At 44.2% G+C, this 26,921-nt stretch overlaps 1 protein-coding gene across 1 annotated transcript; it reads right to left on the bottom strand.

Moving 5' to 3' along the window:
- Positions 1–11,088: 11,088 nt before the first annotated feature.
- Positions 11,089–26,308, bottom strand: LOC119402600 (venom metalloproteinase antarease TserMP_A-like). The gene is made up of 10 exons (XM_037669734.2): positions 26,251–26,308; positions 24,433–24,587; positions 20,768–20,839; positions 19,473–19,594; positions 19,133–19,185; positions 17,525–17,633; positions 16,522–16,689; positions 15,267–15,408; positions 12,467–12,580; positions 11,089–11,231 (listed from the first exon to the last, which is right to left on the bottom strand). Exons 2-10 carry the CDS (start codon positions 24,556–24,558, stop codon positions 11,187–11,189), a joined length of 951 nt encoding a protein of 316 aa, XP_037525662.2. The 5' UTR covers positions 24,559–24,587; positions 26,251–26,308; the 3' UTR covers positions 11,089–11,186.
- Positions 26,309–26,921: the final 613 nt, after the last annotated feature.

Raw genomic sequence — 26,921 nt, 5'->3', positions numbered from 1 at the left:
AATAAGAGCTCCGCTCGGTGCCCGTGCCACTTAAATGTCGGAGAGAAAGACAGCCGCTTCTACGCATTACCACACGGCCACCTGGATTGGCTAGCTCGAAGATCAGTCCACCGAAAGTGTTTCGCGGCTAGCCCGCGGCGCTTTCCGTATACACAAAAGGCACATGTATGCATTCAGGCACGACCCGCTCCGAGCATTTTATAATCTCTGGCTTTAATATGCAGCCTTTTGAGCCCACCACGTCGCCCAGTGTGAGAGTAATGACAATGAGCAACGCGAAATCTACCCCCCACCCCGATCCCGAAATAACTAAGAAAAGTAAATTAGTAGAAAAAATCACAGGGTTCGTTATGCATTCGCCTAGGGCGACTCGAAGGCGAAATTCATCTTCTTCTTTTTCTTCTCAGTCGCTTGTACCGATCCTGCCTAGCAACCCACCGAACGCTTTCCGCACCTAAAGTGGTTTTGCACTGCCTCCAGGGTCGGAGGCGTCGCAAGATTTATGCACGTCATTTGGTTTTGCATTGGCTCCGTGATCGGCTCACCTTTGACCAAGAGACAATGTCATGTGATAAAGACATCATGTGACGTCGCAAATTATTTCAATCTGTAACGTCACGATGACGTCACACGCTGGCGTTATCACGTGATGTTGCTGTTTTGCATCACTCGTGTTGGCACCGACGCCGCTGGACGCCGACGTCACCAACGCGGGACGCCGGTCAATAAAAAGAAGAGAGAACAGTGAAGAGGCACGTCGTTTACTTTGCACGAAACAACAAATGGCTTTATCTTCACGCTTTCGGGTCGGTTATTTCACGTTCCGTACGTCCGAACGTAGATACACGTAAAACACACGTGTCGCATCCTATACAGCCTTATATGAAAAGGCAGATGTTGACGGGAAGATGGAAGCTTAAAGAGATGAAAAATTCGTGAAGAATGGGTGTCGGTGGAGCCGACGGTTCGGCACCCCGTGTCCAGAAATTTTTCATCAACAGCCTTATACATATAATGGAAAAACGAGCGAGTTGGTATTGATTGATTCATGCTTAGGACTGTGCAGCGCTCACAAAAATTACATACATGTATGTGCGTGCGTATGTGTTTTTGCGGGCGTGTGTGTGTGTGGCGTAGCAGGAACCAATGCCGGGAGTAGCCGACAACGAAATGTGCTTGCATTAGAAAAAAAGCATGGTGTGTGAGCCATCTCCCATTTATAACATCTCTATTTCATCTCACGCTCGCACGCTCACACGCACGCACGCACGCACGCACGCACGCGCACACACACACACACACACACACACACACACACACACACACACACACACACACACACACACACACACACACACACACACACACACACACACACACACACACACACGCATGCACGCACACGCACGCTCGCTCGCTCGCTCGCTCGCTCACTCACTCACTCACTCACTCACTCACTCACTCACTCACTCACTCACTCACTCACTCACTCACTCACTCACTCACTCACTCACTCACTCACTCACTCACTCACTCACTCACTCACTCAATCGCAAATGCAAAGCTATCTTTTGGAACTGAGCTAAGGCAGGGTGAGTGCTTTTTCCAAGGAAGTACAGTTTCTATCCCGATAGTTTATTTGTGACTTATACGCATGTTTAATTTTATTACGAGCACGACAATACCTGACCAATGTTTGGTCAGACTAACGCCCCATCTAGGCCATTGGGCAGCGCTTCCTTAAATCATCGAGAGGTCACGCCATAACAATTTGTAAGATCATCCATCCAGATGACGAGTTTACATTTTCCAATGCTTGACAGAAATTCATTGCCGGACCATGGTCGACATTCCCTGCCGGAGACGGCTGTATTACGTCGAATGCTGCAGGACATCAGTCAGCCACATAAGATGATCTTCAAACCAAATCAAATCAGATGCTTATTTTATATTTATATTTTTTGTGGAAGAAAGGAAAGGGGCAGTCACGTTAAGGACGCTGCATTGAGTAGCTTGATGACATGGCTGTCCTTCTGCTGAATCTTGCGAAACAAGTGGTGGGTGGCCTTTATAACCTAGCGTGGCGTTTTCCCTAGTTGTTCGCCGTCCAAAAAATTCCACAGCATATCCACGGGGTGAATGATGATGAGTGGGGCGAAGCTCTCGTACGGCAGGATCTTGGCGGCGGCGTCGCGCAGCTTCACGCCCAGTACATCATCAATGACGTGACATCGTGCCGGTTTATACTAAAGGGTCGATGAGAGTCATGGCGACTAGCAGCTCACTTTAATTTTACATGTACGCTGTGAATTTTTATTGTTTAATCACGCACAGGAGAAATCTCACCAGACACTACCTTGGAGGTAAACAATGGCTGCTAATGGGGAATGAGAGACAGAAGAAGTCTGCTTTTAGCTAACACTTACACTTCTACTAACGTTTCCTACTGGAACATGCCAATGGCTGCTAATGGGGAACGAGAGACAGAAGAAGTCGGCTTTAGTTAACGCGCACGCTGCGAATTTTTTGTTGTTCAACAACGCACAGGAGAAATCTCCCACCGGCACCACCTTGGAGGTCAAGATCTGGTACTAGCGTTAAGACTGGTTACGCACTACGACGGAGACGAACGGGTGCCGCTTTAAGGAGCTTCGCCCCTAAAATGCTTCCGAAGCGCGGAATCGAACCAGGGACCTCTTGCTCCGCAGCGAGTGGCGCTATCCACTACGCCACGAAACGCAGATCCTCCACGTAGCTAACGGCGAGCGTTATATACACACCATTTACCGCTGGACGGACTCAGAGACGCTAGGCGCTTATAAGCGTTTTTTCATTACCAGCGAGATGGCGTTAGGAGCGCGACGGGTGGATTTAAAAGTCGTCGGCAAGCGCGCTCGCTTCTTGTTATGTTTGCGCAGGGAGAACCTTGCCCTTCCGCTCTCTGCTTGCGCGGTTTTCTCGTGCTGAGGGGAAGAGGGATGTTTCAAGCTTTCCCCGTGATGTCCGCCCTCATGTTACGGAGCGTACGAAAGTCACTCGAGCTCAAGGGACGCCGCTAAACGAACAAACAGAAGATGAGCGCGAACTATCAAGTGTCACAGCTCGACACTTGAAGCACTCTAGTTTCCTTCGCTGCTTTGGCCGCCTTTGCAACAGGAGCGCTGTTCAAACTGAGAGCATCCAATGGCGAGCCTCACTTCATATAGCATTAGTTTCTTGCTATCGCATTCATTGCTTCGCCCTTGCGGCGAAGCTGTGACTATTTTTACAAGAAGCGCTAATAAATATATATAATTCGAAAAAACAATTTGAAGGACTCTTGAACTTCGCCTTCAAGAGTAGAACGCGATAGCGTAATCGCACCCCGTGCGCATCGCCTTCTCAATTGATTGTTTCAGTTCCCGGTTTCAGTTCTCGGTGCATGCCCCAACCGTGCCACAAGGAAACAAACGTCTGTACGCGTAACATTGGCCGTTTCAAGCTATCTTAGAATGCCTACTGCAAGTACAGTTGCTGTTGTTGTTGTTGTTGTTGTCCTCTGTGCATGGCTCATACCCAATGCAGGGGATTGGCCAAGTGGAGGGTGAATTTTGCTAATATTATCTTAAGAGTGTCGTTCGTAGAAGCTATTATTAACTAATATAATGAATTTATGTTTCAATTATTGGTAATGAAATATTTACTCAGGCAGAATTTAGATAGATATTCTTTTAGACTGTCGAATGAATTCCTCAATGGCGAAGAAAACATCCCTGTTGCTGTATCCCAGAGTGGTGGCCCCAAAAGAAAGTATAACCGGCTCCGATACTTCTAGGCCCAGCTTTCGAAGAGGTGGTTCTACGATTTTTTTCCTCAGTGTCGTGAACCGTCGACAGGATAAAAAGAAGTGATCGATTGTTTCCTCCTGATTGCAGAAGAGGCACAGTGGGGAAATCGCTAAACCTGCTCTGTGTAAGTAAAAATTGAGGGAGCTAACGCGGCAACGAAATTTCGTCATGACTACTTTCATTATTCTTGACGTGGATAAATCGCTGCGCCAGGAAAATGAGAGGTGCTTATACTCTCGAGAAGCAGTCAATGCTGATGATGGATGAAAGAACTTTATTGTTTGTCCGGCAGATTAACGACCCGGGCTCAGGTCTCCCATGTCGGGACGTGAAGGCCTTGCCTCTCCGCCGCTTCACGGGCCTGCTGGACTGCCCAGAGTTGGTCGGCGAGCTTGGAGCTGCGCAGAGCGGCTTCCCACCTCGCCGAGAGAGCATCGGGATTAATACGTTTGGCTTTAGCCTCGCATTCCCAGAGCATATGCTTAAGCGTAGCTGTGTCTGTCTGGCAGACCTTACATATGCTGGTGTTATAGATCTCGGGGTATATTCGGTGATATAACAGTGGATTAGGGTAAGTGTTCGTTTGCAGCTGTCTCCAGGTAACCGCTTGAGCTCTGCATAGATTGCCACGAGGCGGAGGGTAGCATCGCCGGGCCAAGTAGAAGGTCTTGGTCAGTTCGTTGTATCCCGTAAGTCGATCCCGGTCCGCGAACTCTTCGACAAGGCCAGCTCCTCCCGCACGGGTTGTTGCGTCGCGTGCGGCGGAGTGCACTGCCTCGTTAAGGTTGGGGAAGTGCGGGCAGACTTCGCCCATATGGGCGGGAAACCAGATCAAGGTAGCCTGAGAAACATGGCCGGCATTCGTGAGTATACGAAGGGCTTCGATCGAAATCCTACCCTTAGCGAAATTCCGTACAGCTGTGCGCGAGTCACTGAGTACAGTCTGAGTGTCAGCGTCAGTTATGGCCAGAGCAATGGCCATTTCTTCAGCTACCTCCGGGTGTCGGGTCTTGACACTAGCTGCGTGCGTTGTTATTTTCTCTGTGTTGATCACGACGATCGCGAACCCTCGTCCGTCCGGATAGCACGCGGCGTCAGTGAAACGCGCGTTCTTATCGGTACAGTATGCTTTCAATAGAAGTGTAGCTCTGGCTTTTCTGCGACCTGGGTTGTAAATCGGGTTCATGTTTCTTGGCACCGGGGTGACTTGTATCTTCTCTCTTATCCCCTTAGGTATGTCCGCCTTGTCACCGTGCTGTCGGTGATATGTGATGCCCAACTCTTGTAATATATGCCTTCCCGTGCTGGTGATGGTGAGCCTTTCGAGGTGTGAAATTCTTTGCGCTTCCGCTATCTCGTCCAAAGTGTTATGGATCCCCAGTTTTAGTAACCTCTCAGTGCTGGTGGATTCCGGTAGGCCGAGGGCGACTTTGTATGCCCTGCGGATGATAGTGTTAATCTTATTCTTTTCGCCTTTATACCAATTGTGCATAGACGCTACATATGCGATGTGACAAATGACAAAGGAGTGGATCAGCCTGATGAGGCTGTCCTCCTTCAGCCCACCTCTTCTATTTGTGATCCTGTTGAGAAGTCTGACGGCGTTCTGCCATTCTGAGACAAATATCCGAGCTCGACCTTGGTGAGAGGATTTATAACTATGTTAGAGATTTCCTCACTGGAAGGAAAGCCATCCTTCTAGCGGGCGATATCGCAAGCGAAGAACAGGAGCTCGGCAGCAGAGGAACCCCGCAGGGCTCGGTAATCTCTCCAATGCTCTTCAATTTGATCATGATTGGCCTTGCCAAAAGGCTTCAAACAGTGAGCAATGTCAATCACACAATATATGCGGATGACATCACGATCTGGTCCTTTAAGGGTAGCGACGGACAGATTGAGACGGCCCTGCAGGATGCCATTGAGGTAGTCGAGGAGTACCTGGCTGGCACCGGTCTTCGATGTTCTCCCAAAAAGTCAGAACTCTTGCTGTACCGGCCTACCCTCAAGGGCAGGCCCCCCCAAGAGTTTCGTTAAAACAAGAGAAAACGAAGAGATCCAATTACAGACCAAAGACGGGGGCACCATCCCTATTGTCAATCGCATCCGAGTCCTTGGAATGATTATCGAATCCAACGGGGTGAATGGTGAAACTATAAAAAGACTCACTCACAAGTCAATGCTGAGTCTGAGAAACTTTTTCTGAACGTTAGTGAGCGAAATCTTGCCATCGTGATGTAAGATGTTAGCGGGAAAACAGGAATAATTGGCGCCAAAAGCGACGCTTTTGCTAAAGAATCGGCCATTTCATTTAACAACAAACCTTTGTGTCCTGGAACCCATATTAAATGAACATATTGAAGATGAGCGGGAACTAGTACCTTAAAAAGCTTTAGTATGGGCGTTTCACCAGATGCGGAAAGAGAAGAGCATACAGATAAAGAGTCGGTTACAATTGCAACTACTCTAACTGAAATACTTAACTTGCGTAAAGCTAATATTATTGCCATAAATTCGGCCAGAAAAACAGGAAGAAAATCAGGCAACCGTAATGAAAAAGACCAGTCAAGTTCAGGACAAAATATTCCTATGCCAGCTCTTTCCTCTGATTGCGATGCGTCCGTTGCAATAACAACATTCGTTGGTAGAGTACTTAGGTGCTCTTGTAACAGCCCATTTAAAATACCATAAGGTAGTAATTTTGCGTGGTTCGGAAAAATATCGTGGTAGACAATTACTGGAGAGTTATGTTGCATAATCATAGGAAGCACATCACGAATTTGCACATTTAGTGAATCAAGTAGCGTTTGAACAAATATAATTTGCGGTTTGCGGAATCTTTGCCAATGCTCGGAGAAAAATAAGTAGGGATCGGAGATGAAAACTATTTGAGAATGGTTAGAAGGGGAATCGTACAACCTTAAGAAAGTTTGCACCGTAAGAAGGTTAAAACGGCATAAAAGGGGAGGCGTTCGCGCTTCCAGGTATAAAACAGCATTTGCAACGTATTTTGGAAGGCCTAAGCACAGCCGTAAAGCCTCTCGCTCTAATAGAACTAGTGGCCGAAGCTTGTATGCTGGCGCACCGGAAAAAAGAACACAGCCGAATTCTAAAACCCGGCCGGATGTACATTTTGTATACCATCAAGAGTGCGTTCCTTCTCATACCAGATCTACGGCTGCTCAACCTGCGCAAAAGCCCCATTGCACATGCTCCTTTTGTCGCGACATAATGAATATGAGGGCGCCAATTTAGATGTTCATTATATATAACTCCAAGGTATTTTAATGAATCCACTTGTGGAATATCCTGCAGCTTGTAATTAAGAGATATGTTCACATGGTCATTAACAGGGAAAACAAGAATAGCACACTTTTTAGAATTCAGACTCAAGTGTAAACCATCCAGCCAATTTTCAAGTTCACTCAAGTATGCCTGCAAGATATTGTAAAGACAATGTATGTCATTGGCCATAGCAAAAAACGCAATGTCGTCAGCATAAACATAAGTTTGCACCCCTGGTCGAATGGGGATAGCACACATCAAGATGTTAAATAATACTGGTGAAAGAACTGACCCCTGAGGCACACCTTGCGTTTGCTTGTGTTTGCCGGAAGAAAAGCCATCTTGGAAACAATAAAACTCTCTTCCGCTTAAGAATTCCGTCACGCATGCTACAATATAAGTAGGGAAACCGTCACACTGCAACTGATTAATTAAAACGGAATGCTCAACACTATCGTATGCTTTACATATGTCCAAAGTAACTAGAGCCGCGTGCTGCTTTTTGTGCCGGGCAATGTGAAGTCGACTTTCAAGGTCTATATGTGCGTGCCATATTGAATATCCAGATCTAAAGCCAATTTGACACGGGCTCAACAATTGTTTTTCATTAATAAATTTTGTTATATGACCATGGAGGACCCTTTCGATAAGTTTCACTACATTAGATGTTAATGCAATCGGTCTTATGTTGTCGAGATTATATCCTGCCCCTTGTTTTTTAAGCAACGGTATAATTTTGGCAATCTTCCAATCATAAGGTATCCATGCCTTCCTAATGGAGTAGTTTATAAGACTTAAAAGGTTATTCGGGTACTCCTGGTATATTATCTTTCACATTGTGTTTGTAATTCCGTCAGGGCCTGGTGCTGCATTTGGCAATTTTAACATGGCCTGATCTAATTCGGAAGTCGATACTTCTAAGTAATCCGAAACCGCTGGTGTATAAACATAATTAGGAAGGCGTGTTGTGAACCTCTTTTCGAGTCCCTGAGCCAATAGATTTAATGATTCTTGTAATTCTTGCGAGGTATAAACTATTGAATCTAAATTCCCTGGCATTGGAATTCTCTTCCTACAACGAAGGAAATTAAACAATGCCCGTTTGTTTTTCGATTTAGACAAATACTCGAAGTGATTTTTATCATATTCCTCTTTCGCGCGTGAGACAGTACGTTTAAATGTGGCCGCAATGAATTGATAATCCTTCCAATTTCGTGGACTCTGATTAAGTATAAGACTTTTCCATGCAGCTTTTCTTCTTCTGTAGTCCCGTGTGCACTCCGTATTCCACCATCGGCTAGTTGAAGTATTCTTGGTTGAGGCCGAAGCAATAACAAATTCCGATGTGTTTTTCGAGATTTCTAACACTGAGAAAACGTTCTTACCGAGGTCCTCATTTCTACCATTGGAGACTGCCTTAATGTTAGAACGCAAGCAGTCTTTAAACTTTTTATAATTAACCAACGTTTTCTCTTTTCTTTCAATTGACTTCACTGGACATGCAATTTCAAAGTACACAGGAAGATGGTCACTATTTGAAGCGAAATCAATTGTTCTCCAAGACTTCAGCGGAACACTTGAGGTACAAAATGTCAGATCTAACACTGACCGTGATCGGCCACGAAGAAATGTAGGCTGCCTCATATTTAGGCAGGCAAGATCTTTATGTGTGATCCAGTCCCACAGAAGAGTACCAGCAGAGTGTTCGAAATCCTCATGAAACATGATGGGAGTTGAAGTCACCAGTAAGAATTAATTCAGTCTTGCAGTTGGCTAGAACACTATCTAATTGTTGTGTATTATGCACGCCCGTGGGAAAATAAGCGTTTATAATAGAAAAAGGTCGGTATCCTGGCATGCTGAGGTCTATTGCCAAAATTTCACACTCCGAGGACATTAATTGAAAAGCCATGCTCGCTCTGTGGCAAAATTTGTTCGATATCAGTATCATTACACCACCACCTAGTGAAGGGCGATCTAAACGAAATGTTCGAAAATTTTTAATATTATAATTTTTATTGGGAGTAAGCCAGGTTTCTTGCAGTGTTATTATGTCGGGATTTAATTGGTTAACTAAGCAAAGTAAATCCGCTGAAGTAGAAAACAAAGAACGACAATTCCACTGTAGAACTTTCAAGGTATCTATGTTGATGAACGAATTTTTACTTCAGCAACAACCGTTTCCAAGATACTTTGTTTAATAACTGGATTGGAATTAGCATTTCCTTTCTTGGGTTTTGAACTTGGGCAAGGAGAATTTACTGGAGATCCAGTTCGCTTATGACGCCTGCTGTCATGGCTAATGTCCATCTCATCCTGTGACTCTACTTCAATTGAGGTGGAGGGCTCGGATAGAATAGCCGTTTTATCTGCTCGGGGTTTCCGCTGTGGGGCTGAATTAGACGTCTCTGCTGCTACTGCTGCTGCTGCACAAGATGTCGGTTTGGTCATCGGTACTGCAGCTGTTGAAAGTAGCTGTGTCACTTGACAGCAGAACACTTGCGAGACACACTCAGCTACAGTTGTGATTATGTGATCCATCGCCTTCGACATTGCTTTTTCTACTGCTGCCTCAATGATGTTCAAAAGTTTTGTCTCATTTAAAGGGTCTTGCCTCGCAGTAACTCCAGCATATCCAAAGGCCCTATCCTTAACAACTGCTATAGCTTCTCGCCGCGAACAACGGCGTCTGTCCATTATTTCGAGCAGCTGAACTTCATTTGCTCTTGCCGTACAGTTTGAATAATCCGCGGGATGGTTTCCCGCGCAGTTGCGCAGTGCCCACTACGCCATCATTCTTCCTTTTTCAAATCAGCGAAGGGTCCACTACGCATCCGTAAGGCAGCACTGAACCTACGCTGCAGCTCACTTTGTTGGTGATTTTGCTGCTGATGATGAATAAATATGTTTAAGCGTTTTGTAATGGGTGGTCCTTTAAAACTGCTACTCGTGGCGCAATTCACATGTTTTGACGCCTGGCGCAATTCTACGCTTCTGCCACGCAATATTACATGCATTAGTAAGACTCCTCCCACTATATATGACATTCATTTAGCGTTTTTTTTTTTCGAATCAGTTTCAAGCAATGGCGTGGCTCTTGATAAAAATCCTTTACATGTAGACTTTTATCAAGAGCCACGCAATTGCTTGAAACTGCTTTCAGTTCCAGCCGGACTGGTATCCACTGTTCATGAAATGCACTGCTCTAATATCCTTTTAGAACGCAATCTCATTTGAAACTTTACTGTGTAACGCTTAATGTACGTTTGTAGAGGCGGCCTCGAGTATTTTGTTCGCTGGTATGTATATTACGCACATTTGTAATAAATACCATGAAAGAAAAAAAAAGCGATGGCGTGGTTCTTTGGTAGAACACCTGCTTGCCACGCAGAAGGCCTGGGTTTGATTCTCACTCGAACCAAAGATTTTCATTATTTATTTGATTTGCATCTTTCTCAATTTTTCGGTCCCGGACAACGCAGATTTCTCGCTCACAATCAACGATGATGACGCCGACACCGGAATTTCTGCGAAACGAGCTCTTTAATGCTATCGCGTTAATACAACCATAAAATGATATCATTTTTTCTCAGTTCATTACGGCTATTAAAAACTAACAGTAATGTTTCCGTGAAATAAAACTTGTCATCTTATTTAGTTCAGGATTGATTTTTATGAATACCCTTCTTCACGCAAGTGAGCTTCAATCATAGCTCACATGACTTTCCCCAGTTTACGTTGCTCACAATTTGTTCTCGGCCGCACTTCGTGCAAAACTTCAGGACCACGTGAATGGACCTTGTAAATACGCTTAATTATAAATACCAGAGGAAAACATTTTTCAGCTAGCAGTGGTCCCATAATTATTGCAACTTTCGCATTTGAAGCCGGTTAAAAAACGCACGTGATAGGGGCTCGGCAATGCACCTTATCATAAGTAACGCTGTTAACACACAAAAAGATCTTTATTTCTCGTATTGATTTCCACGTTATTCTGATTCCCGCGGCTGATGAGATAAATAATAGCATCGTCCCACCGTGACGTATATTCAAGGCTTTTATGCAACTTTGAATTAATTAGCGTTCCCACTTGAAGTTGTCACAAACACCTTTTCGGCAAGTCTGTAAGGAGAAACGCATTTTAACGACTTCAAGATATTCGTGAATATATCACAGTAACGAAAACGTTCACATATATATAGAGAAAAATATTTGAGTTGCTGCAGTGCCAGGTATTCTTCAGAATACGAAACCTGTTTGCATTAAAGTTTACCGACGCATTTAAATGTTAGCCTGCTCACATTACGAACAGTTTCGCCACATTAGCAAATTAGTTCTAATATGATGTCTCTTGACAATGTGTACTACAAATATTCGCAATAAGTGCTTTTAAAAACACTGCCTTTGTACAAGCGCCTCCTGTTTTCAAGCGAAGTTTGCTATGAGCTAGATTTAGGTCACAGCGGCGGCGTTGTACGCCAAGCATCCGGCGCCGGGGAATGTACAGAAATGCGACCCCCGAAGGTGCGCAAATTTCGAGCGCATTTGTATACGTCGTTTTCAAATAATTGATGAAAGTCTCGGGCTTCTCGGCGACGAGTCGTTTCTGATATGGCAAGCTGATCTTTTATCGAGATCACTTGTCATTTCCTGCTACCACATTTCATTGTTGCCTGGATATGAACTCATGACCATCGTTGTTGCCTTAGCAAGTGAAGTTCCACGCTGATAAGCTCGTAGTTGAAGGTCGAATCACAGGCACGGAGGAAAGGAAAAGTTAGGAGGGAGTGACAGACAGACAGACAGACAGACAGACAGACAGACAGACAGACAGACAGACAGACAGACAGACAGACAGACAGACAGACAGACAGATAGATAGATAGATAGATAGATAGATAGATAGATAGATAGATAGATAGAGAGATAGATAGATAGATAGATAGATAGATAGATAGATAGATAGATAGATAGATAGATAGATAGATAGATAGATAGATAGATAGATAGATAGATAGATGCACAGAAAGGAAGAAAGAAAGAATGAAAGAAAGAAAGGAAGAAAGAATAGAGGCATCCAAGTGTCAGTGAATTGGTCAGTGAATCGGATCAGTCAATAAATCGAGTGTAAGTCCAGCGACGTTGTGTAAGTGAGTGCTCCTTCTTCTTCGTCCTCGTTTTGGGTTTTGTTGTGAGCTCTGCTTTGTTGTGTGTTTTCTTATTTTGCTATACTGGCATATCAATTTGTCGAGGAAGTGATCTCCGCGTTATCGTCTAAACCATCGAAACAGGCGACATTTAGGAAACCTATTTAATTTCTAAAAAAAAATGGATATAAGCACATTGTACCGGCCTACCTTGCCTTCGTCACATGGCATTCCTTCCAGCACGTACTCCGTTGAACATTTTCCTGCCCCATAGTACGTCCTCAGACAGCATTGAAACCTACATTCTTTAAGCATGTCTGGTTTCTGAGGAGGAAGACGTAAGAGTACAAATAACAATAAAATATTTAGAAAGCCACGGTTATTTCGTAACTATTTCAAGCAGAAAAGTATATGAGCAAATATTTACAGTCATAATAAATTTCACAACACATAGCTGCGCTCAGCAATTTATTCGGCGTAAACTCATTTATTGCAGTAACACTCGTCTAGTGGCTATTGTCATCTGGTCATTGCTTATCATTAAATTTTGTTTTGCTTTCTGTAAAATCGTATAATCCATAATTCATTATTATTCGTTCGATTTCAATACCAGTTTTTATTATCCTCATCATCGAATGAAGAGAGAACTTCGTAAAAGCAATGACATATAGGGGTGCCTGGTCGTCATATCGCGATTTTGACAGGTAAAGCCAGAAAACTCTAGTTTTCATTTAATGATATAGGGCAACAGACTGCATCAGCGAGATGCGGTTAAAAGCGATGTAATTATTCAAATTCCGAATGACAGAATATGTAGAAGAGAGCAAGATTCTAAAGAACATAAAATTTGTTTCGTATAAAACTACTCAATCTTTCGGGCCATGTCTTATCGTGGATTTGAGCCACGTTTAAGACTCCTAATCATCAGCTTCACAGTCGCTTGGGCTTTTTAACCCTGAAGTGTTTTATGCTGTACTCCTCTAACAAATAACTGACGTCATTTCCGTCACAGAATTGACGTCAGTAAATGAGCACGTTAGTTGTTTGGCATCTGTACATTATAGCAGTCTTCGGGACTGATCAGCTGGCCAGGTACTTTTCGATGAATAGCCATGTAGTCTTCCATCGATATGTCGTCGAAACATAGTAGAACAAATGCCTGCGAGCAGTTTGAATGACACACCGTTCATTCTGGTCTCTTACTCCTCTTTCGTTTTCCATCTGACTTCGTGTTGTGGCCCAGGCTGACGAACTGCTCCTAGGAAAGTTCGGCGATTCTCGACATCGCGGAGAAGGCCCAGGTGACACGCCGTACCAGGGCATTGGGAGAAAAACGAATGCGTGAAGGAGCCTCTCTCTAAGTAGATTCCGAAAGTTGGATCCGCTGCGATTTATTAAGGCGACAGCCTTAGGTGCTTCATCAAATGCGAAAAGTGACCGTCGGCGGCGGCGGTGGCGTCAGAAACGAGCGCTGCAAAAATCATTACAATAGAATGACGTCACAGGTCTGCAAAATTTGTGACGTCATCAAGACATCACTATGACACCACATCACGTGACGTCGGACGATGAATTCATCACGTGACACCATCGCTCGGTCAAAGGTGGGCTGGTCACGGAGGCAATCGAGTGGGGTCAATGCAATCGGCTGGGAAGAAAAAGAAATAACATTCCTTTCCAGTCGCCTTAGGTAGATGCATAAGAGATTTTGTGGCTTTTTTTGCTCCTTCCTGCACGAGTGGAGACGGTGCCAAAGCACACGCGTCCCTTCAATACCACAGTTGCAGTTGTATTTTATACGCAATAAAAGAGAATTTTCGCTCGGAGTCTTTCTATATATTACAGCGCAGCTGTCTTAGTCGACTCTGCGCCATTGACGTCGTTGGCGTAATGCTGGTCACGTGACCTGAGGGGCGAGAGTGATGCTCGGTGGTGAGGGCTGCGTCACGCCGATAGGGAGCTGGCGCAAAGGTAGAAAGGCTGTGCCTCGCCGAGAGGAGTAGGTCAGTGCAGGGTCCGGTGGAGCATAAAGAACGGGCTGTGACGCTGGCTGTGGCTTTAAAGGGGCCATGAATCAGCCCTTGGGCTTGTTGAAAAAACACATCCTGCGGAAAGCTGACACGGCTATGAACTGCTCTGCCAAATATTACAGTCGTGCGCGCCGCGTAAAGGCCACAAGCGGAGCGCGAAGTTGCCGTTTCGTCAGGCGCCCTCTTTTCAAACAGAGGCCGGTTCTCACTCTCGTCGGTGGGCGGGGCGTCTGCATGTGGACGTCGCGGATCTGCCTGTTTACGTCGCAAGAGACATAGCATGGTTATTGGCCGATAGCCGACATAAATCAAGAGCGGCGTTCGGATCAAATGCGCTTCTTTTTGCCACGGGGTGCCGCCACTTGCCGGCGCCGCACTCCTCAGTACACGGTAGCCGCACTCGCGCACGCGAATCACAGCGGGAGAGCGATCGCGTTTCATGACGCGCGCTGACGTAACTTCTTTCCCCCGTGCCATTTCTCCCCGTGTAGCTTCCAGTGCGCTCGTCGGCACGAGAAAAGAGAGAAAGCGCTGAGAGCGTGCGCCAAACCCCCGTAACTCCGCTCATTCTTGACGGATTCGAGAAATGTTTGCGGCAATCGATTCGGGAGGCAGTGAACTCCGATACTGCGGTCATTAGATCATTACTTGAAAAAGTGGTTCATGACCCCTTTAATGCATCATTTACGTAGTTGGTGCGGGGGGACTCAGCAATAAAGTACTACCAGTTTCACGCCGTGCAGATATTCGACCCGTAACCAGATGCCAAACTTAGCACAAACAAAAGAAACGACAAGGAAGAAACTTGAAACTTATAAATCAAGGCGGAACTGCGAAGGCCTGAGTGAAAGGGGGTGACAGCTTCGCTGTTTGACGGTTTTCCCAGCGTGGAACTGGCAGTACTTTTTACTATGGCAATAAAAAAAAAATAGGGTGCTTTTGCGAGGGTACTGAGCTGTAGAGTTGTGCAGAACGCCTACCAGCAACGGAACTCCGTGACCTTGATTCTTCATTAAAATCTTGCAGTAGTCTTCTGGACTGACCAGCTGGCCCGGTACTTTTCGATGATTGGCCATGTAGTCTTCCTTGGATATCTCATCCAAACATGTCTGCGGTAAATGCCTGCGAGAAGTAAGACAGAACGCGCTTCATTTATCAAAAGAAACTGCACTTTAGACGAAAATAAGATTCCGAACGCAGTCATGCGTTATGTTATTTAGTCATTAGCTGAAGAATTATGATACTGGCTATACATGGCCTTAATATACGCTTAATGCGCATTTGTGACTTTTGTTACATTTCACCTGTTGGTGTGAAACGCGCGTGTCATAGTATGGCACTTATATTAGCATGCGTTCTTCACGCTTGTTTGCACGCTTTTCTGTCACATGGCTGTCACCCAAGCGAAATCTCCCCACTCGTCAATTACTCCCCCCTGACAAAAGTTGCCTGTCTCGAGGAAAGGAAAGGGATGAACTCCTAATGACATAATTTCATTCAACCGCCCTCTTTGGGGGCTTTTTGACGATCGTTGCTTGCTTTTCAGTTCTTTTTAAGTCGAATGCCTTAGATGCCTAATCAAACGCGAAAATTCACCGTCGTCGCCAGTACATGAAAAAAAAAAATCGGCACGTGATGACGTCACCATACATCATCACAACGTCACAGGTCACCGGAATTTGCGACGTCATTATGACGTCACTATAATGTTACATAACGTAGCGTCATTTGATGACGTCATCACGTGACATCGTGGCTTGGTCAAAGGTGGACTGATCACGGAGGCAGTGCAAAACTAGGTGAGGTGTAGAAAGATTGCAATGCCTCCAACCCTGGAGGCAGTGCTAAACCACAGTGCAGAAAGCTTTGGAGGGGAGCGCAGGAGGATCAATACATCGACTAAGAAAAAAAAAGGTGGCTTTCGCCTTCAGTGGTCTTAGGCGTATGCGTAAGGGACACCGTGAGTTTTCTTCTTTCGTGATCGATGCAACAGGGCTTGTTGCTGAGCTAGTAGGTTCCCACCTTGAGGATAGCAGGTATAGTGCTAAAAGTACGGGGATGAAGTGAAGACAAGAAACGACGACAGGCACGGGCGCCAAATGCGCCCGTGTTTGTCCTTTTGTGACATACCTATTTTCTCCAATGATCAATGCAGCATCTGATGCCTACGGAAACCATTCGCAATATTCGATCTCGACAAATTTCAGTTTTGGGCTTAATTTCATTGCGACTTACTTGATCATGGCCCGTATCTGAGCTTCGGTGCACGGTGACATCTGGAACTTCTTGGTGCCTCCATCCATGTAGCTCATGAGGTAGCCCTCCTCCCAGGGACAATCTTTGGCTCCCGGGTGGTCGGGTATGTGATCCACCCCGGCGTAACCATCGTGAACGGAGCCCAACCTAGAAAAACCAAGGATGTATAGTGGGTCCAGTGAACTATCACTGATTGGTGTGACATATAGAAAAAGTCACAGTTCCGCCGCAACGGCGAAGCAATGAATGCGATAGCATTCATTGCTACTATACTTGCACTATACTTGCTACTATACGTGCCACTATACTTGCAAGTGCGTTGATGTGAACCTCACCACTAACCTGTCTTGATCCTCGCATATTCTAAGGTTCTAACGCCAGCTTCGTGGGTGGAAGTGCCCACAGTAAACTCAGCGAAACAGAAAAAGCTCTATTCACTTCATTTTTTAGTGTTTTGGAAAAATACTGTTTTGCTGAATACTGAACAATGCGGAATATGATTTTCTATCGATAGTTTTAAACCAGCGTAATAACATGCACGAGTGACCAAACTCAGCGATGAGATGAGCGGACACGGGTTGCTCATACATGGTCCACATAGCAACAGATAAATGAAACAAGATGAAGGTACGCCTGCAGCCCTGGACAGTTCGTCTTTTCGTCGGCATTCATGACCATTTATCGTATGATCTGTCCATTTACGCCACAGATAGTAGGTAATTTAGCCAGTCGTATAGCTAGCGGTTTAGCTAAAGGTGGCTAAATGGGCTCTTTGGTGAAGCATCTTCTACATTGTCGCAATGAGGAGAACAACAAGGACAGACAGAAGAAAAACACGGCAATGAAGTACAGCGCTTGCGTCAGATGCACAAGTATGTAGCAACATCAGTGGTAACGCTCTTTCACGTGATCAGACAATCAGCATAAAACGTGCGTAAACTCACAAGCGCTGTGGAGTACTGAAATCGGCTCAGAAACATACGTGTGCGCCAGTTCATGAGCGGCTGCGTACACTCCCTTGAAACTGCCGGCTGGATCTTCACCAATAGCGACGTTACGAGGACCGCAAAGCATTCCGACATATGCCAAACCTGTTTCGGAAAAAGCGGTTAACGTTATCAAATGCGACGAACTTGTTACATTGGATTTTAGAGAGAAGCACTTGCTATACGCGACATAAATGCGTAATGGCGCCATCTCCGTTACTCCTCGAAAAAGGGATTGTTGTGTCTTAAAAGGAACATTGTGTTCAACAATTCCTACTGGCTTTTCATATCAGGTTATTTTCGTAATTTTTCTGCGCATTCAGCTAACTCTTTTCGCAGGCATTTCTTTTTGCATAAGGTGGCTGCCGTAAACACTGAATAGAATTTACCAGGTATCTTCAGTGAATGGCTCTACAATGCGTTAGTGCCATTCGATCTACCACTGTTCCGAAGTTTGTGCCGCTAGCAATCGATCTACAGTAAATGGTGAATGTTTCCGTAATACGCTACTTTCGTGAATCTTACTTCGCGCTTTACGAACAATGCAAGAAAAAACGTCAAAGACGACAAACTAAGCACACTCAAACACTTTGCCGGCAATCGAACACGTGAAAAAATGACAAAAATCAAAAACAAAAAACAGACGCATCTTAAAGGCAACTTTAAAAGGACACTAAAGAGAAACAATGAATTGGTTTAGATTGATAAAGTGTTCTCGGAGAACTCTTGTGTAGTTTATTTCACCACCATATGTGTATTATTAGAGAAGAAAACCAAGTTCAAAGTTTCATTCTTAAATTTCGCGCTGAACTTTGTAATTCGTGACGTAAAAGATTTCCAAGAGCATTTAACGTATTTCGGCGCCACTGGCTCTGGGAAATTTCCACAAACTCGTTATGTAAAGTCTCTAGCCCCCTCAGAGGACAATGTACTTCGATTTAACCGATTAGGAACTTCGTAGGCCCAAGCAGGCGCAGTCAAAAATATGTGACGTCACGGCAAATGGTGCGGGAATTCCAAGGTGGCGTCGCCACCTGTATTTTCTTTTTGCGCGTTTTCTCGCTTATTAAGCGTGTTCTCGCAGCAAGCGTGGTGTTTTTGGTATCGTGGAAGACTACTTTACTAATGCAAGAAAAATCGTTTTGCTCTTTAGCGTCCCTTTAAAGACCAAACTTCGCTCAGCGGTGTGCTTCCACGTTATCTTGATTCTGTGTCATACAGAGTGACAGAGGATCTTGCGACCCGTGCTTCACCCAATTTACGAATAAAGCGGCCTTTTCTGTCTAACGTGCCAGCATTTTTTTTTTACCTGGGGAGTACTGCGGCTTCAGAAAACAGTGGAGCACTGCCAGATTGCTTACAGCGTAAAGACAAGTTAGATAGTGTTTGTCCCTTCTAAAAAGCGTTATGATCCTTTAATCATTTATTTAGGGAGCGACCGGTCCGCACGAAGTGGAATGTCTCGGAAGAGAGCGCAATGTCACATGCGACACCTTTCATTCACGCGGGGCCTGCATGATTAGCTACGGCAACGCGCCGTTGCTCGTTGCCGGAGCCGGTCGTGGAGGCTACGATTCTCGTATATTGACACTCGCGATACTCACCAGCGACGCCATTGTCGATGCTTCCAGTAAACGAAACAGACGCCAAGTCTTGGCTGGGAAGTGGAAAAACAATTAACGTGTTAGTCATGGTGGCGACTGAACTGTTTCTAAAAGGAAACACTGCATTTTTATACTTTGTAACTCAAAATAAATGTTGCTGCATATTGAAGACACAGGAAAGGCACACCGAATTATTCTGTATTTTCAATACTTTCGCATTAGCGCGCAATTCCAAGCATTTTTGTTTTAAGTGCAGGGTTTGATGCAGAGTACCTTTGACGTTAAAGACTAGGACGATTCACTTTAAGTACGCAGATATATAAACGCAAGAAGAAGAAACCTGGTCATCAAGTAAACGGCGTCAGGCTTTCCCGGTATTTGGGTCTGGGCATACTCTGCGAATCTGCTGATAGTTCTGTCAGCAATTAGAAAGCCTTCTTCTTTTACTTCATACTCGCCATCCTGAAAACGAGAATGCAATGAACGAGTGGTGAGCACACACACAAATAAGACTCTTGCGTCAAAGTAAATGTTATATTCATCTTGTACCATGTGTGGATTACTCAATAGCACACCATGTGCCTATTCGAAAGAAAACTGCCTGAAATATGGCGTGTGATGCCGCTAGGAAAGTTCACATTCACAAGTCTTAAAGGGACTGTCTACCGTCCTTCATTGCTTTTCTGTTTTGTACCGCAATCGAAAGCATGCAGCCTGAAGCGTCCATCCCTGCAGCGTTTTCTCTGGAAAGTGAGTAGAAATTTTTAAAACAGAATTTTTCGATCTGCGTTCGGTCTTCTTCCATTGGCGTGAAACATGGCCACAATACTGGTTAGTGGACGCGATGACGATTGTAGTGCCGGTAAAAATTAAAACCGAAAGCACACGTGATTTCTGTAGGATTACATTATTTTCGCTGAACACTAATGTAATGATTGTAACAGTCGTTTTCAGCGCGCTAGCGGTTAAATGAAGCCTTATTTACGATTACAGAACACTTGTTTTGCTGTAATCGCAGTCTATGCGTTTGTTTTAGCACTGCTGCCGCAATCCAAGCCAAGTCGGTTCATCAAAAAGAGACAATACACAGCGCAGCACATGTGAGACATCCTAACAGCAATACAGTGGCACGGTACGACCAGCGCGGCGGGCCGCATGGCATAGCTCATGAGTTGAAGCAGACGAAATCGAAGGCGGCGCCGCAAGCAGCGCCACCGGGCGCCTTTTTAGATGCGTGAGGAAAAAAGCAAAAAAAAAAAAAATTACTCTTTGACGCAACCGAAAGCTGCCTCAAGTGCGTAAAATACAATTTTAAGTTATACATGTTTTTTAAGCAAAATGAGTCTACCTGCAAGGATTTCTTGTCCTACCAGTAGATTGAACCACATCGCCGTTGGGTGACGCTAGCGGTCACTCTTTTACGATTTTCAACATCAAATTCAAGATATAATTCTTTTTTTATGGGACAAAAGCATGCTTGTTGCCGCCGATGTGACGAACGATCTTCTCATTTTCACCACAATCAGAAAAATTTAGCCGAGCGGTAGATAGTCCCTTTAATTTTGACCAGCCACACGCTAAATGTACCGCAGTGTTTCGGCCTTCAAGAATTTCTTTAAAAATTGGAGCACTTACTTGATTGCGAGTAATGCCGACGACTTTCACTCTTACTCGTGGGCTCTCCATTCCTTCGTACCATATATTCACCTGAAAATCCCCGTTGTGCGATCGAACTTGTCAATAAGAACTCAGGCGCTTAAAAGAATAAATTTACCGTGCTATTTTGGAAAGTTTATCAGCATATTTTCATTTCAAGTTGTTTTAAACTTAGACAGCACGTTCAACAATTCCGCGCGACTCGCCCGGCTGAAAGAGTAAATTTATTTTTTCACCTTCAGCTGCCTATTGTTTCTAATAACTGAAGCGTGTACTTAAACGCAATGACATTTGGCAGTAAAGCAGTTATGAGGTTCCTTAACCAAAGGAATGTTAAAAACATTTCGTTGTTCTCAAGGGTTTATTGATAGTGACCATGGTGATTTACGTAATACGCGATAATTTCATCACCATTACGACTAAAACGAGTTTCCTTGAAATTGTTGATTTTATCTAGTTTTATGATGCACCAATGACGTTCCGCATTTCCTACTCTCACACGAAGGGGATATTGCAGTTTCGAAATTTCTCAAGAAGTTTATCTTTTATAAAACCATTAAAAAATTGAGTGGTTTTATAAAGGACGTTCTGGCTATTCCGAGGAACGTATTCCTCTTAATCATTATCGCCCCTGACCCACTACACCTAGGTTCACAAACAAAACTACACACTACTGTAAAAAAAAAAGAAATTATAGCAGCTTCGCACTACTGGTGCCAAGGCTGAAGGAATAGTGGAGCCTTCCTTGTTTACTTTATTTTTTTATTTTTTATTTACAGTATACTGTGGTCACGAAGGACCATGCCGGTGGGAAACTATACAGTTGCAAATTAACAAACACAAATGGAGCCGTAAAGCACACAAGCTCAGAGAAAAGGGAAACAAAGCAACCTATCGGCATATCTAGAAATATTACAAAAAAAATTAAAAAAAGTAAAAGAAACCAGCGCAGCTTGTCAAGATAACAAAATAATACAGTTCATAGGCGAGTGACGCATACTATAAGAAGTATAAAAGTAAACAAAAAAGAACTCTTCTCGGAATACATCGGGTGCGTAAATGCAGTATTTGGAAATTATGAAGTGACACTGTATCAATAAAAACACGTAGTGAAAAAAATGACGAAATGCAAAAGTGACAGCGAAAAGAAAAAAGAAAAGTCACATGAACATTCAGTGGTTTACTGCATTTCTAAATCGGTAAGTAGCGCACTTTCAAATGCACTTGTAGATTCTAAAGAAACAATATTTTCAGGCAGTGAATTCCAATCAGAAATGGTTCGTGGAAAAAAAGAGTACTTAAAAAGATTAGTGCGCGTTTGATAAGAAAGTAGATTATGTGCATGTCGATTTTTCGAGGTGCGTCGCAAAAATGGTTGAATAAATGCACGCGCACTGGCATTCAGTCTGTTGTGATAAAGCAAGAATAAAAATTTAAAGTCTTGATATTTTCCTGCGCTGCTCTAAGGTTGGAATCTTATTTTCCAGCATTAGAGATGACTGTGAATCTGTTCTTTTATATTTGTTAAATATGAAGCGTACTGCCCGCCTCTGTACCATCTCGAGCCTATGCTTATCTTTTTTGTAGTGGGGATCCCAAACTACGCTCGCGTATTCAACTTCAGGCAAAACAAAAGTTTTGTAGGCGAGAAGTTTTGCATCGGGGGGCGCCTTTTTCAGTCTGTGCCTAAGTAGGCCAAGTTTGTGAGTAGCTGCTGTACAGATGTTTTCGATGTGGGAGGACCATGTGAGTTTGTTGGCGATCGTCAATCCCAAATATTTGTACTCCGTGGCTTCCGCGACGGTGTCATTACTAATTTTATACGTGTGTAAGAAAGGTTGTCTTTTATTGCTTACGCGCAGCAGTACAGTTTTTTCGGAATTCAGGGACATTGACCATGTTGTGCACCATTCGTGGATTTTCGCTGGACTAGTGTTTAAAGAAATTTGGTCATTTTGGCATGTTACCTTTTTGAAAATCAAACAATCATCGGCAAACAGCCTAATTTGGACATCAGGACACACAGCTGCGTTTATATCGTTGACATACATGAGAAAAAGAATTGGTCCCAAGACGCTTCCTTGAGTCACACCAGACGTAACTGGCAAGCGTTTGGATGAGTACCCATCGACATCAACAGAGTTCGGTTGGATAAGTACTGCTTTATCCAATTTATAATAAAAGATGGTAGGCCAAATCTGTGGAGTTTGTTTAGAAGTTTACTCTCTTTACTGTTCTCTCTCTCTCTTTGTTTCTTGTATCTCTTTTATGTATCTGTTTCTTTTTATTTCTTTCGTTCTGACTCAATGTTTTTTCTTTCTCGCCATTTCTATACTTCTTTCTAATCCTTCCCTTTCTCTCTCTCTATCGCTTCTTCTTTCTTTCTCTCACTTTCTTTGTTTTTTCTCCTTTTCTCTCTCTGTCTATGTTTTTCTGCCTTTTTATATTTTTATGTCTTTATTCCCTTCATTTCTCACTATTTTCTCCTCATCTTTCTTTCAATTGTTTTTCTGTCTCTCAATTTTCTATCTCTTTCTTTTTCTCTATATTTTTCCCGTGTTCCTTTTCGTTTGACACTCACACTTTATTTCTCTCTTTCTTTTCCACGTGTTCGTTTTCGTTTGAAACTCGCACCTGCTATAGTACACTATAGCACCTGCTGTGCACGGTAGTGGGGCTTGCCCAATTCCCGTGGCGCATATCCACGTGAGGAGTTTTGCACGACGGATCACAAGTTACCGATAAAGAGAATGAGGAGAGCGCGTGCCGGTTGATGAACATGATAGTTCTTTACGACGTAGCGCAAGGTACCGACAGCTTAAACAGCTTCGCTGCTAAAAAGGAGGAATAAAAATCGAGCACTGTTTCTGCCAGAGAGTGCACCCTGTCTGTTCTTTAGGAAAGAGGGAACAGAAAAAAGAAAGGTCTATAAATGGGAGGCTAACTCATGTTTCGTGTACGTAAGTTTCGTGAACCGAAGTTTCGTGAGCGTAAGTGGATGGCGAGGCAGTCAACCGGCAACCTAAAAACTGCCTTGCCATCCAAAACTCGCTTGTTTTCATATATTGCTTATCGCTTTCTACCAGTGAGAGCCGTGCTCGCGGTTTCGAATGGTTTCTGAAATAAAAGGTATCAAATGAATACACCATGAGGCATCGGAACAAATACAGCGTAAGATTTTAACAGAGTGGGCACAGGACACTGGTTGCTCTGAAATAGCGGACCCGCAGTGGTAGTATGGTGGTTGTGGTGCTCGACTACTGACCCAAAGGTCGCGAGATCCAATCCTGGCCGCGGCGGCCGCATTTCGATGAAGGCGAAATGCTCGAGGCCCGTGTACCTAGATTTAGGTGCACGGTAAAGTACCCCGGGTGGTCGAAATTTCCGGAGTCCTGGACTACGGCGTCACTCATAATCATATCGTTTTGGGCCATAAAACCCGAACAATTATCGCCGTGAAACTCGCTTGTTTTTACACATTGTTTAGCACCTTTCTACCAGTTAGAGCTATGCTCGCCGTTTCGAATGATTTCTGAAATAAAAGGTATCAAATCAAAACCCCATAAGGCATCGAAACAAATACAGCGTAACATTTTAACAGAGTGGGAACAGGACACTGGCTGCACAGAAAAAGTAGTACTTACTGCGTTCATTAGTACGGCGACGTAGGCTATGAGCTCTTCGTTTGTCTCGAACTGCCTCTCGTGAACGCTGCAAGACACTACGTGTACTTCAGCGACGTACTCCTCGGGCAGCTGGTCTACCCCCATCGGTGGTGGTTGGTGCGGTGCCTGCTGATCTGTAAGTACAAGATCTCGTATTCCGTTCAGGCGCCGATTATTATGTCAATTAGAACAACATTCCATGTGGGTTAGGCAGCGCACACGACTGGGGCTAAGCAAGGCACACGAATACACGACACTTGCTGTATCGAGTTATGTTCTGGTGTCTTACTTACACCTCGGGAAAATACTTGAGCCTATGTCTTTAACTTCTCAGCAGCGTCAAATTTAAAAAAATTCTGTTCAGGTTCCTTGAGGACTTTAACTTAGTTGATAAACTGTAAACTGACTTACATCACAACCATTGCGGCCGGCAGAATCCTCTGTTCTTCATTATATAGCTTTCTCTCTCCTAGTCCTAGTCCTGTGCGCTGCTTCACTCACACGCAAGGATGATCGATCACTCAGTTTTCAGTCAGCGCCTGTCCCGTGTCCTCTTCTCTGTGCCCTGTTTTCCACGCGCTAAGTCGCGCCATGAATCTATACCAGCACACCGCTTTACTTACAGTACACCATTTTACTGTAGTTGATCAATCACCCAACTAGCAAACTGTCCACCTTACAGAACTTCATTGCTACTGGGCAGTAATTTCTGGGCGATATTTTTTGCTTTTATAAAGCATGGAAAACGTGCAGCTGCATAGCAAGTCAAGTGTTGTCTCTTGAAGACAACGCCTAATGTCTACCCTGGCCCCTCCACCCACACTTTTTGGGGGAATACGACGAATAGTATTAAATTAAACTGCCAAGTTTATTTTCATACTACCAGCACTATCAGTGTTCCTGAATGAAAACTAACGTTGGCTAGGACGTGATAATTTTACTAAATATGCCTTAATGGTAATTAATATTGGCTATAGTGTCGACTAACGTCGGTAAATGTTCGGTATGTGCCATTACAACAGTAGTTGCGTCTTCATTGAGTCTGAATCCAATGATCGAGTTCGAAATATTTTCATGGAGAAATTTTTCAAGTTAAGGGATTGTTGACTTCGTCCGAGAACTTTGTACGGGAATGCCAGACGCGATAATATAAATTATTAAATTTTTAGCGTTTACTCGAAAAGTGACTGGGCAGCCTAGTGAAAAAAAAAAATTCTTGGTGTATAACACTGTGACGAACAACGAAAAAAAAGTGAACGTGCTACATGAACTGATTTCGAGAGCAAACGCCCGTCCATCTACTTGCAAGCTTGTTTTGCTAAGGTATCCTACGCAGATTATTCTGTCTTGCTGCACATTTCGTTCAGGCAAATTAATTGTTTATTTGTAAATAGTGCTGTTCCTTATATCCATCCCATTTCGTTCTTTCGCTGCTGCCCTGTCTCATCATCATCACCATTATCATAATCATTGTCATCATCGCCGTCATCGTCGTCAGCCTATCTATGTCCACTGCATGACAAAGGCCTTTTCCAATGATCTCCAACGGACCCTCTCCTGCGCGAGTTAATTTCCATGTTATGCCTCCAAATCACGTAATTTCGTCGCTCCAGCAAGGCCCCTGCCATCCTCGGGCGCGCTTCCCGCCTCTTGATATCCTGTCCTGTCTAGCAGTGCTCTCTCTATTCAGTGCTGAAACGAATTATCAACTCGGCGAAATGCGTGCTCCGCACGGTTAACCGAATTTCGTTGCTGTAGAGCCGCTAGGAAAACGGAAAATATTAACGCAATACTTACTCGAAGGTCCCCATGGAACGTTGAACCAAGGTACGTTGAAGGGGATGACCCAAGTGTTAAGTGCTGAAGAAGATGCAGGACAGTAAAATTATTCAATACACTGACCCAGCTGGGCAAGTGTACCGTCAATTGTGAATATATAATGTATTACAAGTTGACGTTTCTCTCAATGAGACCAACGTCCATGCAGTCATTCGCACTCGTTGTGGGCCGCTTTTGACAGCGATTCTGGTAACCAGCGATTTATTCTCTTGGTTGACGTTGTTTTTGAAGCTGAGTTACGCACGGTCACTTTCCTTGTATATCTTTTTTTTTCACTGAAACCAATTAATATGCTCCTGGATGCTATTAGGTGCTACACGTGCGTTTTCTTTATAATGTAAAAAATAGCTGAAAATTGTTTTGGGCCCTTTTGGGAGGTTAAGCCACGAAGCGCACGCGATACGAAGCGCACGCGATGCAGTGACCCTTTTTATCGCTTTACACGATAGCGCTGGTTGTGGGGTGTGGTATACACGTGTGTGGATGCGTGCGTGGATGAGGGCGTGCTAAGTTGCCCCTAGCTACTTCATTATGTTTACACCACAAGCTGCTTGATTCACGACCTAATAAACAACGAAAGAAACAGGTTAGACAACTCTTTCGGAACTTCGTTACTACTGCTGTACAGG

The sequence above is a fragment of the Rhipicephalus sanguineus genome, chromosome 8 (assembly GCF_013339695.2).
Source record: "Rhipicephalus sanguineus isolate Rsan-2018 chromosome 8, BIME_Rsan_1.4, whole genome shotgun sequence".
Lineage (NCBI taxonomy): Eukaryota > Metazoa > Arthropoda > Arachnida > Ixodida > Ixodidae > Rhipicephalus > Rhipicephalus sanguineus.
Note: the sequence above shows the minus strand (reverse complement) of the source record. Positions and strands in the feature narration are given on the sequence as shown.